This window comes from Trachypithecus francoisi, unplaced genomic scaffold (assembly GCF_009764315.1).
Source record: "Trachypithecus francoisi isolate TF-2019V2 unplaced genomic scaffold, Tfra_2.0 Lachesis_group11, whole genome shotgun sequence".
NCBI lineage: Eukaryota > Metazoa > Chordata > Mammalia > Primates > Cercopithecidae > Trachypithecus > Trachypithecus francoisi.
Genome location: NW_022681456.1, coordinates 127,029,537 through 127,046,527, shown reverse-complemented (window position 1 = coordinate 127,046,527; position 16,991 = coordinate 127,029,537). Strand labels below are relative to the sequence as shown.

The 16,991-nt window shown below is 44.1% G+C and overlaps 1 protein-coding gene across 1 annotated transcript; it reads left to right on the top strand.

Annotated features, from left to right (window-relative positions):
* The first annotated feature begins 594 nt into the window (after positions 1 to 594).
* KCNA1 (potassium voltage-gated channel subfamily A member 1) lies at positions 595 to 8,938 on the top strand. The gene is made up of 2 exons (XM_033223127.1): positions 595 to 1,169; positions 1,536 to 8,938. The coding sequence occupies exon 2, from the start codon at positions 2,075 to 2,077 to the stop codon at positions 3,560 to 3,562; it is 1,488 nt and encodes a 495-aa protein (XP_033079018.1). The 5' UTR covers positions 595 to 1,169; positions 1,536 to 2,074; the 3' UTR covers positions 3,563 to 8,938.
* The last annotated feature ends 8,053 nt before the right edge of the window (positions 8,939 to 16,991 follow it).

Sequence of the window (16,991 nt, the reverse complement as noted above, 5' to 3'; positions counted from 1 at the left end):
TAGGTTAAAGAGGGACAGGCTCTTAGCACCACCGCCGCCAAGTAAAACTACATGGAACAAACCCAGGGATCCTCAACTGCACAGCTCTGCCTAAAGTCTGCAGCTCTGAGAGTCCAGCCGGCTGGGGGAAGCTGGGAGGGCCCCGCAGAGAGCAAGGGCCTTCTTGAGGGAGGAGCGGAACGGGGCGCAGAGCAGTGCGATCGCAGAGGGTTACTGTGGGACTGCACAAAAGCAAACCCATTGGAGGAGTTTTGCCAGAAACACCACCGCCTGCATTGCGTCGGACCTGACCATTTCCAATGTGAAATTCCCGGGGAAGGTCGCGAGCCGCCAGGGGCCGTGCGTGGGCGGGGCGGTGGGCCACAAGGGAAGTAGACTTAGTGGTCGGCTTTTCTGGTAGGAGAGGAAAAAGCTGTGCTGGCAAGGGTGGGAACTGAATGACAACCCCGCTCTCTTCCAAACCACCCCCTCATATTTTCCATCCACCTCCTCGCGCCTGCCCTCCCCCGCCCTCCCCAACCCACGCCCGGGTGGGCCAATCGCTGCTCTGTATTCCAGGCGCTTTCTCAGGTTTCTGCTGATCTTGCAGCGCCCAGAAATGGACCGAGCGGACCCGCCGCCGCACGCACCCTGCTCCACTCCAAGCTCCTGAGGGCTCCCGGCGCGCCGCGTAGCCTTGGCGAGGTCCGCGCTGGGGTGCGGAGAGCGAAGGGAACTGGAGAGCCATGTAGATCCAGGCTCTTGCCCGCCCGCCTCCTTCGGGATCGAATCAAGGGCTCCCATAGTGTTAGGAGGGGGCGAGAGTGCTGTTTATCGTCATTTGCCTCTGAGCTTCGGGAGAGAGAGGGTGGTATTTTGCTTTTCCGCCCCGCATCCTCCGGAACTCCCTGCACCGGAGAGAGGACGGCGTCTCCAGGTTGCTGGCAACCGGTGAGAATGGGGGTAGGGAAGGAACATTTTCGCCGTAGCTCCTCGGTAAAGCGATTGTCCAACTGAGAGGGGCGTCGGACGAGCGGACCAGGGCGGCGAGTTTGCCCGGCGCGTCTCGGATGCTGCTGCTGCGGCAGCCGCCGCGGCTCCCGCCAGGGCACTGCAAAGGCGACCTGCCGCATTCCCACGCGGGCTCTCCGCCGACTCAGCACCGCCCCTGCGCCAAGCCGGCTGGCCAGGTAGGGGGTTCCCCAGCTCGGGGCTGCAGAAGCGGGGGTTGGGGCGACGGGGTGGGGGCGGCCGGGGGTGCGGGGATGCTGCCTGGGACCCGGAGCTCTCCCCGGCGTCTCTCGGCGCTTTTCCGATCTCTAGTTTAACGAAGTTGTAAACAGATCGGCTGTTGGGCATTGGGGAAAGTGGGATGGAAGAGCCCCAAACTTGGATTTCCGGGTGTCTGCGTGTCGTCTGTCCGTGTGTGTGTGATAGCCTAGTAAACGTCCAGTGCTTTCTCGAGCTAGAGGTCTGTGTTCTTCGGTGTCTGTAGGTCCGTCCCATCTGAATGCTTCTGATTTTCTACCCCCGTATCACTTTCTATTTCTCTGCAGCGTCCATCGATCGCCCTGGTGGGAGCTTAGAAGGCGGCAGGCGAAGAGGGGTAGGAGGGGGGAGAGCCGAGGAGAAGCAGAGGGGGTGGCAGGCGTGGGGATCTGCTGAGCCGGCACTGCACCGGGTCCTAGCAAGGCTCTCGGAGGGGAGGGGAGGCCAGGGCGACCCCCGAAGCCATGACCCAGTCCGCTAGAACGGCACAGCGTTAAGGCACCTGGGATCAGGAAGAAATAGCTAAACAACAACAACAAAAAGCCAACCAACCCCCAAACCCAAACCCGACCCTCTGCAAAAAGCGGCACCTGGCCCGCAGGCTAGGGGGATTCCAAATTGAGTAAAAGGCAGGGTGGAGGGGAAGGCAGCGAGAGGCAAAGTCGCAGATCTCCCGACCTGCTCATTTTGAAGCCCCTCCCCCTGGGCGTGAGGGAGACGCGCACTCCGGTGGGGGGGCCGCTTGGGTCCCCCCCACCCCTGGTCCCTGGCTGTTTCCCACCCCGGGCTCTCTCCTGGCCTCCCACCCCCGCGCCCGGCTTTCACCATGACGGTGATGTCTGGGGAGAACGTGGACGAGGCTTCGGCCGCCCCGGGCCACCCCCAGGATGGCAGCTACCCCCGGCAGACCGACCACGACGACCACGAGTGCTGCGAGCGCGTGGTGATCAACATCTCCGGGTTGCGCTTCGAGACTCAGCTCAAGACCCTGGCGCAGTTCCCCAACACGCTGCTGGGCAACCCTAAGAAACGCATGCGCTACTTCGACCCCCTGAGGAACGAGTACTTCTTTGACCGCAACCGGCCCAGCTTCGACGCCATCCTCTACTACTACCAGTCGGGGGGCCGCCTGCGGAGGCCGGTCAACGTGCCCCTGGACATGTTCTCCGAGGAGATCAAGTTTTACGAGTTGGGCGAGGAGGCCATGGAGAAGTTCCGGGAGGACGAGGGCTTCATCAAGGAGGAGGAGCGTCCTCTACCCGAGAAGGAGTACCAGCGCCAGGTGTGGCTGCTCTTCGAGTACCCCGAGAGCTCGGGGCCTGCCAGGGTCATTGCCATCGTCTCCGTCATGGTCATCCTCATCTCCATCGTCATCTTTTGCCTGGAGACGCTCCCCGAGCTGAAGGATGACAAGGACTTCACGGGCACCGTCCACCGCATCCACAACACCACGGTCATCTACAATTCCAACATCTTCACGGACCCCTTCTTCATCGTGGAAACGCTGTGTATCATCTGGTTCTCCTTCGAGCTGGTGGTGCGCTTCTTCGCCTGCCCCAGCAAGACGGACTTCTTCAAAAACATCATGAACTTCATCGACATTGTGGCTATCATTCCTTATTTCATCACCCTGGGCACCGAGATAGCTGAGCAGGAAGGAAACCAGAAGGGCGAGCAGGCCACCTCCCTGGCCATCCTCAGGGTCATCCGCTTGGTAAGGGTTTTTAGAATCTTCAAGCTCTCCCGCCACTCTAAGGGCCTCCAGATCCTGGGCCAGACCCTCAAAGCTAGTATGAGAGAGCTAGGGCTGCTCATCTTTTTCCTCTTCATCGGGGTCATCCTGTTTTCTAGTGCAGTGTACTTTGCCGAGGCGGAAGAAGCTGAGTCGCACTTCTCCAGTATCCCCGATGCTTTCTGGTGGGCGGTGGTGTCCATGACCACTGTAGGATACGGTGACATGTACCCTGTGACAATTGGAGGCAAGATCGTGGGCTCCTTGTGTGCCATCGCTGGTGTGCTGACAATTGCCCTGCCCGTACCTGTCATTGTGTCCAATTTCAACTATTTCTACCACCGAGAAACTGAGGGGGAAGAGCAGGCTCAGTTGCTCCACGTCAGTTCCCCTAACTTAGCCTCTGACAGTGACCTCAGTCGCCGCAGTTCCTCTACTATGAGCAAGTCTGAGTACATGGAGATCGAAGAGGATATGAATAATAGCATAGCCCATTATAGACAGGTCAATATCAGAACTGGCAATTGCACCACAGCTAACCAAAACTGCGTTAATAAGAGCAAGCTACTGACCGATGTTTAAAAAACAAAAGCAAGCAAACAAAAAAGCCCCACTTAGCAGCTCAAAAGACTTAAAAAACAAAACAGAAAACCTGGTGACTCATGTCACGCGTTGTAGATACTTTACTAAGTAGACTTCGAATGCTCTATTTAACTGTCAATGCATTGTTGCATTGAGGATTTTGGGGGTGGTGAACCAGAAGCTTTCAAGATCCATGACAAAATAAACTATTTTCCTTTTATTAAAAATTGGGAAAAGAGAGAGTATTTTCTAAAACTGGCTTAAAAAGATTAGTCCATGAACTAGACTAGGTAAAATGATAATCATATGCTTCCCCAAACTGGAACATTTTTAATGCTTTGGTTTCTTTAACTTTTTTAAAAACTCAAAACAAGATGATTGCTTAGAAATATAAAATTAAAATTTGCATGGGACTCCAGTAAAAAATCTTTGCAAACTGCATAGCACATTGAAGACAGTGCATCAAATGTATTATATGTAACATGATAGACCAGCCAAAATGGACAATGAATAGATATTTTTATTTCGATCAACTGAACTGCATATTACAAGGTGAAAAAAGAAAACTCCAATTACTTAAGACTGGTTCACAAAGCACCTTATAAATTGGATACTGGTCCTGATCTGTAGGGATTTCCTCCTGGGCCCATTCTCTTTCTAATCCAGATTGTTCTCTAAGAAAAAGATAACTGAATTAAATTAATTGATTCATCTGCAGTGCTGCTAAATTTTCTCAACTGCAGATGAGCCAAATACAGGTCTTTTCTCACCAGGCCTGCACTCCGACCCCTGGCTTTCAGAACTGGATGTAAAACCTTAGCCTCCTTATTGCAAGAGAGCACAAATGAAGTTAAATGTAAGCATGTTTGAATCTGATACAATTTATTTTATAATCGCATGCTGAGAAGTTAGCCCAGACAATAGGGGATAAGCTTAAGTTGAAATCGATTCTTCTAAAAATAGATCCTTTTTCATTTGCATTCACCAAAAGTGCACTCCTCCATTTATTAACTATTTTATTAGTAAATAAAGTACTGTATTTAAGTGCATATGTTAGTCAGATGGGAACAATAACTTTTTGGAGCTCAAAGCATGTTCTCTTATTCAGCATTATGGCCTATTTGACTAAGATGTACCTTGAATTAATTAATGCATGATTTCAGTAATAAAAATTTAAAAAGTAATAAAAATTACAAGTCTGTGGGATGAAAGGCCCAATAGAAATTATGGGGGGTGGGGGTGGGGGCACTCAGTCAATTTTCCTGCCTTTGCTCAGGGAAATACCAGGTTTTTGTGCAGGTGTAGGCGGAGAGAGGACCAATATGCCCATCCCTTAAAGGGAAGCCATGTGAAAAACTAAATAAGTCATCAAGGTATATATAGCAACACCTAAGAACAAGTATTCTTTCTAGCTGAAGACAAACACAAGCAACACAAACAAACAAACAAAAAAAAAGGTGCAATACTGCATGTTTTTTGGTGCATTCTTAGGATGTAAATGAAAATGTTTCTCTACTGTATGCATCCAAAGCAGAGCTGATTTTTTTTTTCTTTGCAGTCATTATTTGAAGTCTGTAGAGACTTCAGCCCTCCCCTTGAGGCTCCCTGAAGAAACTAAACCAATTGATTTAATAGTTGCTTAGTGCCTTTATCCTGTACCCACAGTGAACTGCAGAAAGTGCCTCCTTAACACAGCTGAGAAGTTAGGTAACAAAAGTGGGGAAGGGTTGGGGCACAGACCTTTTGCTTTTTCTTTTTCCATTCTCGCTCTCTCATTTCACCACTGTGAGAAGACCACACCACCCTAAACCCTGGAAAGGAGAGTCCCAGGAGGGTGCTCTCTGGCCATCTACTAGCGTTGGTCCCTTTGACAGCCTGACGCTGGATGTGAACTGAGACCCATCTTTGAAGTGGACGTGAACTGTGAACTTGTTTTTTCCTCTTCACCAGAAGCCAAGATAAACTTTTTGGGAATTTATTTCCTATCGAGGGCCCCTTTGGACACACAAGGCTTCCTCAGGTCCAGTGTAGTGCTCCTGGCACCTTCCCTTATTCTTTCTCTGTTAGTAACAGCACTTTGCAAATCTCTCTGATGGTCCAGTCTTTTCAGGCATTGTTGTGGATGTGGGAACACTCAGTTCATAATAACCTTTCCTAGGCCTTCCCTCCCAGTCTACCCCTTTCAGATATTTCCTATGACGCTCCTATGACCTTCCCACCTGGCAGTCACTTCACAGGCTGAACATCTAACTTCTGCTGCCCCAGTCACTCAGCCCAGAGAATGGTGGGGACCCTGTTCCTGGCTGGAAGACAGCCACGGAACACAGGCCTCTGGAGCTTGGCAGCTGTCCACCCGTGGAGAGGTACTCACAGCCTTTTTAAGGACCCTGAGGTGGGGAATCTTCATTCTGCGCTCAGCATGTGGCTGCCTGTTACCTGACATTCTGGCCCAGCTTCTTCTGAAAATCTGTTTTGTTTCTCCCACCCCTTTTCCCCATCCTGTCCTAGAACTAGCAGTGAGGCAATCACCCTAGAAACTCGAGTTACACCCATTCTGGCTAACTCGATTAAAAGAAAGAACATGGATATCTTTTTTTTCCTCTGTGACTTCTGTGAATCTGTGAGATGAACACAACACACATCGTGGAAGATGAGGGGCCAAGAACTGCACAGCATTCGACTGCAGGGCATTAAACCCTCCCATGTGATGTCTCCTTCTCGTCTGAACCTTAACTCATTCTGGTGATTCCTTTCCTACTTGCTTAAAAATCCCCAATTAGGAAAAAAATGCCAACCTCCTCCCAGTCCTGGGGATATCTTGATCTTTCATTTCAACGTTGAGGTCTAGTGCACACAGAACTTGAAACACCGCACTCTGTCAACAGCAATAATCCACTCAGTACTGTGGGATGGATGGGTTAATGGATGAGAAAATGGCACTGAGACTGACTTTGGGTACTTGGTATACTTACCATGGTTACATCCTGGAGTGGTTGATTCTTCAGCATGTGATATAGAAAAAAGTGCTGCATGCGGTGAGCCTGTCAGCCTGGGACTGGGGATGAGTTGTTGTTATGAGTTTGGGGTGCTGTGAGGAAAATGAATGCTACTTAGCTCATCTGTAGCTCACTGCAATGAATTCAGTAAGAATGGAGTACAGGGATTATCTGTGTAGCATAGGCATGCGATGTTTGACCAAGCTCTTATCCCTCGCACTGTAATGTGTTGAAATGTCTTTGTAGACCTGAAGGTGCACTTAACAAAACTGCCTATTAAGGGATGACTATTTTTTGGTTTACTTATTCTTATTTATTTTAGCAGGCTTTTTACCTTTTCTTCCCCTTCCTAGGCATGGAGCTCTAACAGCTCATGTCCTGACTATGTGTTTTCTCCAGGAGAAGACTGTTGATGTGCTGATAGCCATAACTCCTCTCTTCCAGTCAACTGGGGCCCTAGTTCAATAGGGTGGCATTGGAAGGGTTGGTCACAGCAGGGCTGTTAGCCATCCCAGAATCTCTGAAGTGGTTAACTCACCTGAAGTGATCTGAATCAGAGAGACCAAAGACATTCATTTCCTCTGTCCTCAGATTTCTAGAAGACAAATTCTAGCCAGGAAAACTTTCTGTTTTTGCATCTCCCTTTTCCCACTTGTGCACCACTCCCCTTGCACTCCCTGGAGACGTGAGTTCTGATTTTCAGTTATATCAGTTCATTGGGAGTGTGTTTGTGGGTGAGCCTTGCAAAATCAGATACACCAAGAGCAAGTCCTTCTCCCGGATTCCGGCCAGTGGGCAGTCATTTCCCTGAAATGGAATTGTAGGGCAGGTTTAGATTCCACCATAGTGGACCTGAAGCACAGGTGGTGTCACAGTCTTGATTCGCTTGAGAATTAAAAACATACATGTAAATGGTAAATGAGGAATACATGTTTTTTTTTTTAAAGTAGAAATTTGGTTGAGCCTATAAAGGGCCTTCTTCACATTATGTAGAGTTACACATTTTTCAAATGAGTTACCATCTAAAAGTTAATAAAAATAGTTTCCTAGCCCTCTCATTCAATATAGGAGACCTCAAAACACATGCTTTTTAAAAATTTTACATTTTAATTCTTAGTTTGGTAGATTGGATTGAAAGAAAGGAGAAAGAACATTAGCAGAAGGCACTTTCCCATTTTCTTCCAGGAATGACTTATTCCTGGGGTGGTGAGAATTGGTGGGTGGTAACCATCCATAGTATAAAATTGTTAGAAAGAATATAAACTGCCAAACAAGCATGTTATCTTCAGGCTTTTCCAAGCAAGAATGGAGTCTTTTGATGTTTATGTTCATTTTAAGAAGACAAACAAACTAAAATTTTAAGACCAGACGCAACCCAAGTTGAATTGTGATCTCAGGAGGTGACCTCTCATCCACCATGTGGCATATTACTACTTGTATTTATATCATGGAATTTCAGGGTATATGTGAACATGTCTAGTATGACTCAGGTAAACCTTAAAAGAATGTATGTTACTTACCATTTTTGTAAAGAAGCAAACAGGAGCTGAATTGTTAACCAAAACTGTTCCATTACCTTGGGTCACTGTGCAAACTAATTCAGGGTATAGATGTAAAGTTTAGAACCCTTGGGATTAAATGCCAGCCTCTTTGCTCAGGCAAAATGACCCTGGGCTTTCTTGGGAAGTCCAGCATGTATGTAAGGGGTGAGGCCCTGCTGACCTCAGGGCTATTAGCTTTAAGGAGATTAACCCTAGTCACGGTGATTTTCATTTAGAAGCTAACTAGGAGTTTACTTTTTATGATGTGAAACTTCAAAGAGTATAGAAAACTTTTGTACCACAATCAAAGAAGAAGAAGAAATGGTGTATGGAAATAAAGCAAAACAAAACAAGAAATCTCTTGTAAAATATTCCAGGTCAAAGTTGTCTCCTCTCCAAACCTTGCAGAAGCACCTTTCTTCTCTTCAGTGCACTGTTTTGGGACTGTTTATGCATCAGATGTAAGTAGACAATATGGACTCCATGTGACATGCCTCTAATAGTAAAGATAAAGTATTACTGAGGTTAAAAATAAAAATTGACTAGTATTAACTGAAAGTGCACCATCAGGACAACAAACCATTTAAGCTGAAAAAGCGCTATTTTATTTCTTCAGTTTGCCAGTTGCTTCACCTTGAGTTAAGGACATGTCTCATCTTCACCTACTGTGCATTTTCCCTTCTCTAACTGTGTAATATGTCAGGTCAAGGACATTGAATGTTATGAATTGAGAACCTAATTGATGCGCATAGTTTTCATCTATGCAATTTTACTTGCTTCTGTCACTTTATGATCTGTTCATATTTGGCATCAATTAAAGATAATTTTTAAGGATCTTATCAAGGAATATATTGACTGGTTATTTGTCTCTTGTTTAACTGGTCTTTTGGGGGCCCTTTTCTTCCACCTTCTTCTGTGGGGTCTCTTTAAATAGTGGGATGAATACAAGATCAGATCATGAAACAGCCTTGTTTCCTTTGGCCCACATGGTCTGTTTCTGCTGTCCGAGGACATACCCTGGGGTTACGTTTTGAGGATAAATTCAGTTTGCTGTCAGGTAAGATCCCAAGTGAAGACCATTGGAATTTGGCCTGTGGAAGTTAGAGTGGAAGGAGGATCAAGTTTTTAAAATAAAACAAGAAATGAGGCTCAGGGGAGCAAAGTAATTGGTTATATTCACTTAAGTTGTTTTGATTTGAAACTATTTTTTATGCACAGCCTGAGAAGCTTTGCAGGAAAGATAACTGCGTGTGTGTGTGTGTGTGTGTGTGTGTGTGAGAGAGAGACAGAGACACGACTGTGTGTGTGTGTGTGTGTGTAACAGTGTTGTGGTCTGGAATCAACTGACTGGATAGTTGCAGTGCGGTGTTAGGAGTGATTTTGATGTGGAAAAACAATGTGGTTCCTATCTATTCTTTACATAGGCTTTTTCCATGTACTTCTACATGTGGTTCACATTTCTTTCTTCCTATTTTTTTTTTTTTTAAATGACTCGGTGATGTATTTTCTTTTGAATCTTCCTAAGATTTAGATCTTCTCTTTTCCTCCTTGTGAATATCACATTTTCTACACATTCTTTTGTGTCAGAGCAAACAGGCGGAGGTGCTCTTGACAGGGGTCTATTACATGCTAAATGTACTGGGTGGCTGGTGCATCATCGTAGAAGAGTATTGCACTGTGATAGGTTCATGTTACAAGATTTGCAGATGAATCTTTCTTTTGCTGTAGAAGTTGCCACTGAAAGTAGACTACAAAGCTGGGCAGGCTGACCATTATTTTTCTGTTGTGGTCAGGAGACATGCCAGGCTAAGCTCTGACAGAGAAGGTAAGAGACAGCCCAAGACACACCAACAGCAGTGGATGTTTCTCAAAGCTCAGCCTTAGAATGGTCTTCTTGAAGCAGAAACAGATAGAACTAGGTAGCTGCTAGGAATAGGGCTGTAACTGGAAGCTTTGTTATTTACAAAGCTTTAAAAAGAAGTCAGGTCAGTTTAAAGGGGGGAGAACAGAGAGCAGATGTGATCTGAAGTCAGCTACTCTGCCACTGGGTGGGAAGCTGCCTGCCGCAGTCAGTCCTGATTTCTGGATTCTGACCAGGTTTGAGTGTGGAGGGAGGGCCAGCCCTAAGGCTGGTGGCAAAGTACTGAGTGGATAAGACACAGCATGGCAGGTAGTATACCTGGAAAGCAGCTCTTTGAACCAGTTTGAAAACAGACAATTTACGACATCTTATTTAATTAATTAAGTCTAAGATACCATTACTTGTAAGATGCAGTGTTATCTGACATATTTGTAAGAAAGAGAGAACACTGACAATTATGACCTGCCATTGCATTGATTTGTCCCAATTTTACAGATGTAAAAAGGTAAAAAGAGGAATCTTCGAATTGATACACTATAGTGATTCTAGTATTTCCCTCCCCTGCTTTTATTTCTTGGTGTGATTAAATGTTTGAATTCTGATCCCTTAAATTTGGCAGTTTTGTGCAGATGTGAACCCTGAATAGAACCGTCAGATCTTATTTTAACTATATTTTTATCCCTCAGTATTTTTCTTGGCCCTGTCCCTGACTTAGGCTTTGTGCTAGGCATTGGAGGTGTGTTAGTTGACAGAGCAATGTACTCTACAGATCCTCTGCCCAGCAAAGGACTTAGACTTAATTGTGATCTATGGAATGAGGCTGGTCTTGTGTTACTCCCTCTCTCGCCCTAGAAAAGCGCTCTCTCTATCATCAGATGTTCAGAATCATCAGCGGCCCTTTGCTTTTGAAGTTCAAAGCAGCTGGGCACGTTCATTCCCAGGACGGTGCTAATAGCAACACTTCCAGTCTGGATAGCTATCTTTGCAGTTTTCAAACCCTTTCCACGTTAGTTATATTGCTTTATTCTACTTGGTGAATTAGGTTGGGCTGATATTGCTGTCTTCATTTTATAGGCACAGGGATCTGCCTCCAAGATTGCTGGGCAGATGAAGCAGGCCTGGGTTTATTGATGATTCTTTGGGCCAGTGTCTGGCACACAGTAGGGGCTCTGAATGTTTACTGAGCTGATCAAATGTTGGAAAGTGTAATGTCACATGGTAAAAACAAACCAAGGGATTTCATGTAGGCATTTAGCCTTTTTGAGCCTTTAAATTGCCCTTTTTTTTTTGAGATGGAATCTCACTCTGTTGCCCAGGCTGCAGTGCAGTGGTGCGATCTTGGCTCACTGCAACCTCTGCCTCCCAGGTTCAAGTGATTCTCCTGCTTTAGCCTCCCAAGCAGTTGGGGTTACAGGCACGTGCCACCAAACCCTGCTAAATTTTTGTGTTTTTCTAGAGGCAAGGTTTCACCATGTTTACCAGTCTGGTCTCAAACTCCTGGCCTCAAGCAATCTGCCCACCTCGGCCTCTTGCAGTGGTGGGATTACAGGCGTGAGCCACCGTGCCTGGCCTAAATTGCTCATTTCTAAAATACAACTATAATAGCTCATAAGGTTGTGTGGATTAAATGAGATCATATAGGTCCACATGTTTGGCCAATTCTAATGAGTTCTATCAATGTGAGATATTAATAGATATGTTGTTAATTACAACGACAAAGGAAAGAGCAGGAGGAGACCACTGCGTCATTCGTCTCTAGAGGGGGAGCCACATTTTAAAGGAAGACTCCAGGGAGATCAGGTGCCTCATTCGAAGGATGTCTTGTATGATGGCAAATCTGAAGACTTGGGGCTGAGTTTTTTTCAGTAGGAACTTCAGTTCATCTTGCACATAGTGCCAGGCATACAGCAGCCTCCCAGGACCCTCAGCCACTATGTCCAGTCTTGTTCCTCCCTTGCCTGGTGGTATTAATACTATTTCACATCTTCAGACCCCCAATGGGAAGGTTAAGCTGTGCCATGCGATACGCTGAGGAACAAGAAGGGATCTTCAACAATTACATCGCTTCTGATCACCTCATTTCTCCCATGTGCAAAATGTTGTCCGATTTGATATTTTTTCTTCCACCTGTGAATACTGAAAAATCAAGCAAGATGCTTAGGAAGGGTTCTCATATGCTTGTCTGAGAGTCATTTTATAAACATAAAAATTTATGATAAACTGTCCTTGCTAAAAATAAAACAATGCTCACAAGCATATATGAGTCAATATAGTCTTTTCTTGAACAACACATACTACACAGATGCTTATAAACATTTATAATTGTAATATCTCTGCAGTGGTCTAGCTCTTTCTTCTTAAAACTGACTGGATTTAAACAGCAGTCAACTTTTGCCTGCATTTCTTTAGGAACTTCATTGGAATTAAAGTAAGGAGTTAGAATCAATCTGTTAGAATCTTGGGTTCACAAAACATTTCTCTAGAGGACGATATTCAGGGGCTAGATTGAATTTTTTAAATCTTAATCATTTTTTAAAATAGATTTTATGCAGTATGTTCATGTGTGCTAACATATTCTCCTGTCTCAAGTGTTGAGCATTAAATACACTGTAGGAAGATTTCCAGATAAACTAATTCCAGTTGAAATTTATTTTTTTCAGAATTGAAATCAGAGGATATCAATGAGTAGGGACTAAGTTTAGAATAATTACGTTTTTGGGCTCAAGGCCAAATTCAACTTTTGTTAAAAATGCTTATTCCTCAGTATAATGAATTAAGAGTGTTTGGAAATCCCAAATGCTTTAATTATCTCTATAGTGATGACACTTTCTTTGTTTGCATTCCACTCAATATCATTATTTCACTGCTTCAGAAAGGAAGTAATTTTGTTTTATGTGAGTTGCAAAGGGAATCTTTCTGAGACGAAGATTCACTGTACATTGTATTCCTCTTTAATTAACAGGCAAAACATTTTTTAATATTAAGGAGAAAGTTGTGCATGTGTCAGCCTTAAAAGATGGAATGCTCACCTCAGTTTTTGAAAGATCAAAGGATATTAGCTTATTGTTAAAGGAAGTTTCTAGTGAAGATGGAATAGCTGTCTTAAGTTTACACAGGGTGAAGATCACTTTTTTGGCATTTACAGAATAATCCTCACCCCTAATGGATAAAAACTAGTACTCAAAACATAATTTAATCATGGTGTTGGTGATTCAAGAAAGAAAATTATTTAACTTTATCCCATACAAAGTAATTAGTGTGCTGGAAGAAGAGTGTTTGCCCACTGCAAGAATTTCTATGTAGTGCATTAGAACAGAATGTTTTAAGCCAAAGACACCCACCAGGTATAAAACAAGGGCAAAAGAAAGTTGCTTAGCATGTGAAAGTCAAATCCTTTGTTTTAGTTATAATGCCCAAGAATTTGCAGCAAGAGTATGAAGGGTAAAATGAGGTTGATGACGTTTACCTGACCGAAGGTGGTTAAGTTTGGCCAGGGCAACTTTCCAGTCTCCAGTTTTCAGATAGATGATTAGGAAGCGGACAGATACTGGGAAGATTTGACATCCTTCTTACCTGTTGAGCAATATGCAGTATATCAAGTCACTCAATACGTACCCAAGGCTAAAATGGTGACTAAAACAATGACTCATCAGTTAATGTTATTTATTGTTAAGTGATGGACTCTGATGCTGTTTTTAAAAAGCCATGTAAATCATCCCACGTGTCAATTTTGTGTGCTCAATGGTTAGCCAAATATGACAGAAATGGTTATTGGATTCTGGACTAAATGATCCAGGAATTTTGCTGGTGTTCAGTAGCATAGACTCTTAGTTATCACAGATTTTGTAGACATAGTCTTGCAGAGAAGAAGAGGAATACATTAGATGACTTTAAGATGTGATCTTGGGTAGCCTTAAAATTCTAGTGTTTGATACTAAAGGGCAACATTTCATTAGTCCCAAAGCTACATACTGACCTAAGTGGAAAATGATTAAAGATAATTGTTAAAAAGTAGAGTCTTAAAATGGCTATACAATAAGGATGATTGTTTTTCATTTAAGTACATTTTCTTTATACCTGATGAATATATTAGGCAAAATCTTTACCATTCACATAAATTATACAATCACTCTGTGAATGAAAATTCTGAACTTCTCGGCCTATTACAGCAATTCCCAACTTCTCTGGTTGGGCTGATATTCAACTTTTATTATATTGAGTTCAGTTCCCCAATTCAGAAAACATAGTAATTGAGATTCTCAACAAAAACCGTTGTTCTTAGTGTCCTCTTTTTTGGGGAGGAATCTTTATTATGGGTCACTTTGATAGAGTTTGTTGTTTTCATCAAAATAGTTCATTATTAATGAATTCCCTCTCAAAACCTGCAGCCTGAACATTTCCAGAGAATATATTTCTTCTTCCTTCTGCTTAAGACTGATTGGTGCATTCTCCACATATATCCCTGCTTTCTTCAGAGATCAGAGGTTGGCAGTTAATTTTGCTAAAAAATGGTTTAGTAGATCATCTGGGATTTGATTTGTTAGAGCATCATCTTTTGGACTGATGAGTGTAGACATTCTAATATTTCTTGAGAGTCTTAAAAGTTGTTTTATTGTCACTTTAGTGAAAGTGGGAAAAGGGAACTCGGCACTTAACTTGAAGATCAAGAAATGGGACTCTTTAAATAAGCATTGGTAGAGAAGTCTCTGGAATTTGAATTACAGTTCAGATGTATTTCATCTCTTGCATAGGCTGTAAACACCCATACATCACTTAGTTGGGGTCCCTGATACTTGTGTCTCCAGGAAAATACCCATTCCCATCCCTTGTTCATGCATACATGGGCGCACATCATCATACACAACCACATGCATGCACACACACCTATACACCTGTCCATGAACCTGTTGGTATCATCCTTGCTATAGGGCAGGTGTGTGTTAGCCCCAATGAGACAGCACTTTCAACTGATACTAAAGATTTGTCAGTTGAACACATTGGCTCATGCTTGTAATCCCAGCGCTTTGGGAGGCCAAGACGGGTGAATCTCTTGAGCCCAGGTGGTGTTTGAGATCAGCCTGGGCAACATGGCAAAACCCCATCTCTACGAAAAAATACAAAATTTACATGGGTGTATTGATGCATGCATGTAGTCTTGGCTGCTTGGGAGGCTGAGGTGGGAGGATCAACTGAACCTGGAAGATGGAGGCTGCAGTGAGCTGTGATAGCACCACTGTACTCCAGCCTGGACAACAGAGTGAGACCCCACCTCAAGAAAAAAAAAAAAAAGATTTGTCACCACCCCCTTATAATTAAGCAGAACAAATTTTCATAAAGAGATCATGATAAAATTTTCCATTTGGTAATTAGAGAAATTGCCATTCAAATGAAGGAAAAAGCAAAACCAAAGAGCAGAAGTTGAAGATCCCAGGATATTTTCCTTTGGGCCCATGGTGCACATCACAGTGAATGTGGTGAGGAGCACTCTGATTCTTTCCTGCCTGGTCTATGCTCCATCTGCTCCCCGGACAGCTCAAGTGCACAAAGACAATGGGCCTGGGGTGACAAGATGTATGTGAAGCTCTGACACAGCTGGAGATGTGGCCATCTCTGAATACTGGTCTATTCCTGCCTGGGCCGTTGCCTTCTACTTTGTTAAATTCAAAAAGTGTGTATTTACTGTCCTATGGACTGCTGAGAAAGTGACATTTCTAAGTGGAACACTAGGCTTTAAAATTTTAAGCTTTAATTTATCACCTTAAATTTGCAAAATTTGGGTTTGTGGGCCAATTTCATGCCTCTTTACTACCCCAATACTTTGTTTGCTGGTTTATAAATATATGTGATAACAAGAATATCTGTCTCAGCAATGCTATTTGGCTGAATTACTAATGCTACACTATTTTGATTCTTTTTGAAGAAAAGTGCTTTTCCCCTACAAATCCCAGTGACACTCTTCAAATCTGGATTCATGTAAGACTTGTCATAAATGAATAAAAATGTAAGTGATATAATATGCTAAAGGCATGCCGTTTTAGTATTATTTAAATTCATGCCTTGGTAAGCTTGGGCCTTCTGGCTTTATTTAAATTCTAACACTGCAGAACACAGGAAAGGTATACATTTGTCTACCCTATGTACAAATATTACATAAGTTAATGGCGTCTTAAAGAGGAAATAAGTGTTTCTTTTATATTTTTTACAATTCATGAAGAGCTTTCTCATACATCATCCTATTTGACCATCACACTAGACTCTTGAGGTGTTGGGTAAGTTATATGTATTTCTTTCTGCATGAAAATTGAGTTCCCTGGGAAACAGACTAGGAGATGAAGATTACGTGCAGGAAGATTATTAGGGAGTGCTCTTGGTATGATACTTGAGGGGAGAAAGGAAATGCTGACCAGAAGGAGAAGCAGAGCTGCAATGCAGTCAACACAGAGGCCAAGTCCTCCTGGAGGGAGCTCTGCAGAAGCCGGGATGGCCCTTCAGAGTTGTCCTTAGTTGGCATGTGGAGGTGAGGACTTCACACTTCTCTCATTGACCTGTCCATGGGTGCAGCTGCCCTGGGAAGGAACATGACCTTGGACAAGGTAACTCTGTTGTCAGAGGCAATTCCACAAGAAAGCCGATGGCTGAAGGTACTTCTAGCAGCTGGGGGATAAGTTCTCCAGTAGTGAAGGGGATCAGGGTATGACATCAGAGCACTGACTATGGCAGTATAATACACTTGTTTGTGGCCAGAGGGAAGGCACCAAGAAAGAAAAAGATGAACAGTAAAGCACAAGGAACATTCATGCAAGGGATCATCAGTTTCTAATAATCAAGGGTGGACTGTAGGTTATAAATTGACTTGTTACATGTACAAAGTGCTCTGCGGCCCCTGGAGATGACCCTTTCTAATGCATACCAGAAGGCAGCCTCCAGACTAGCCTGAGCTCTCTTGTATGGATCGAGTTCAATTATTAATCAGAAGTGATGGGTGGTGCTGGATAATGCTGCCTAATGGCACAGACTGGGTAATTGTGCTC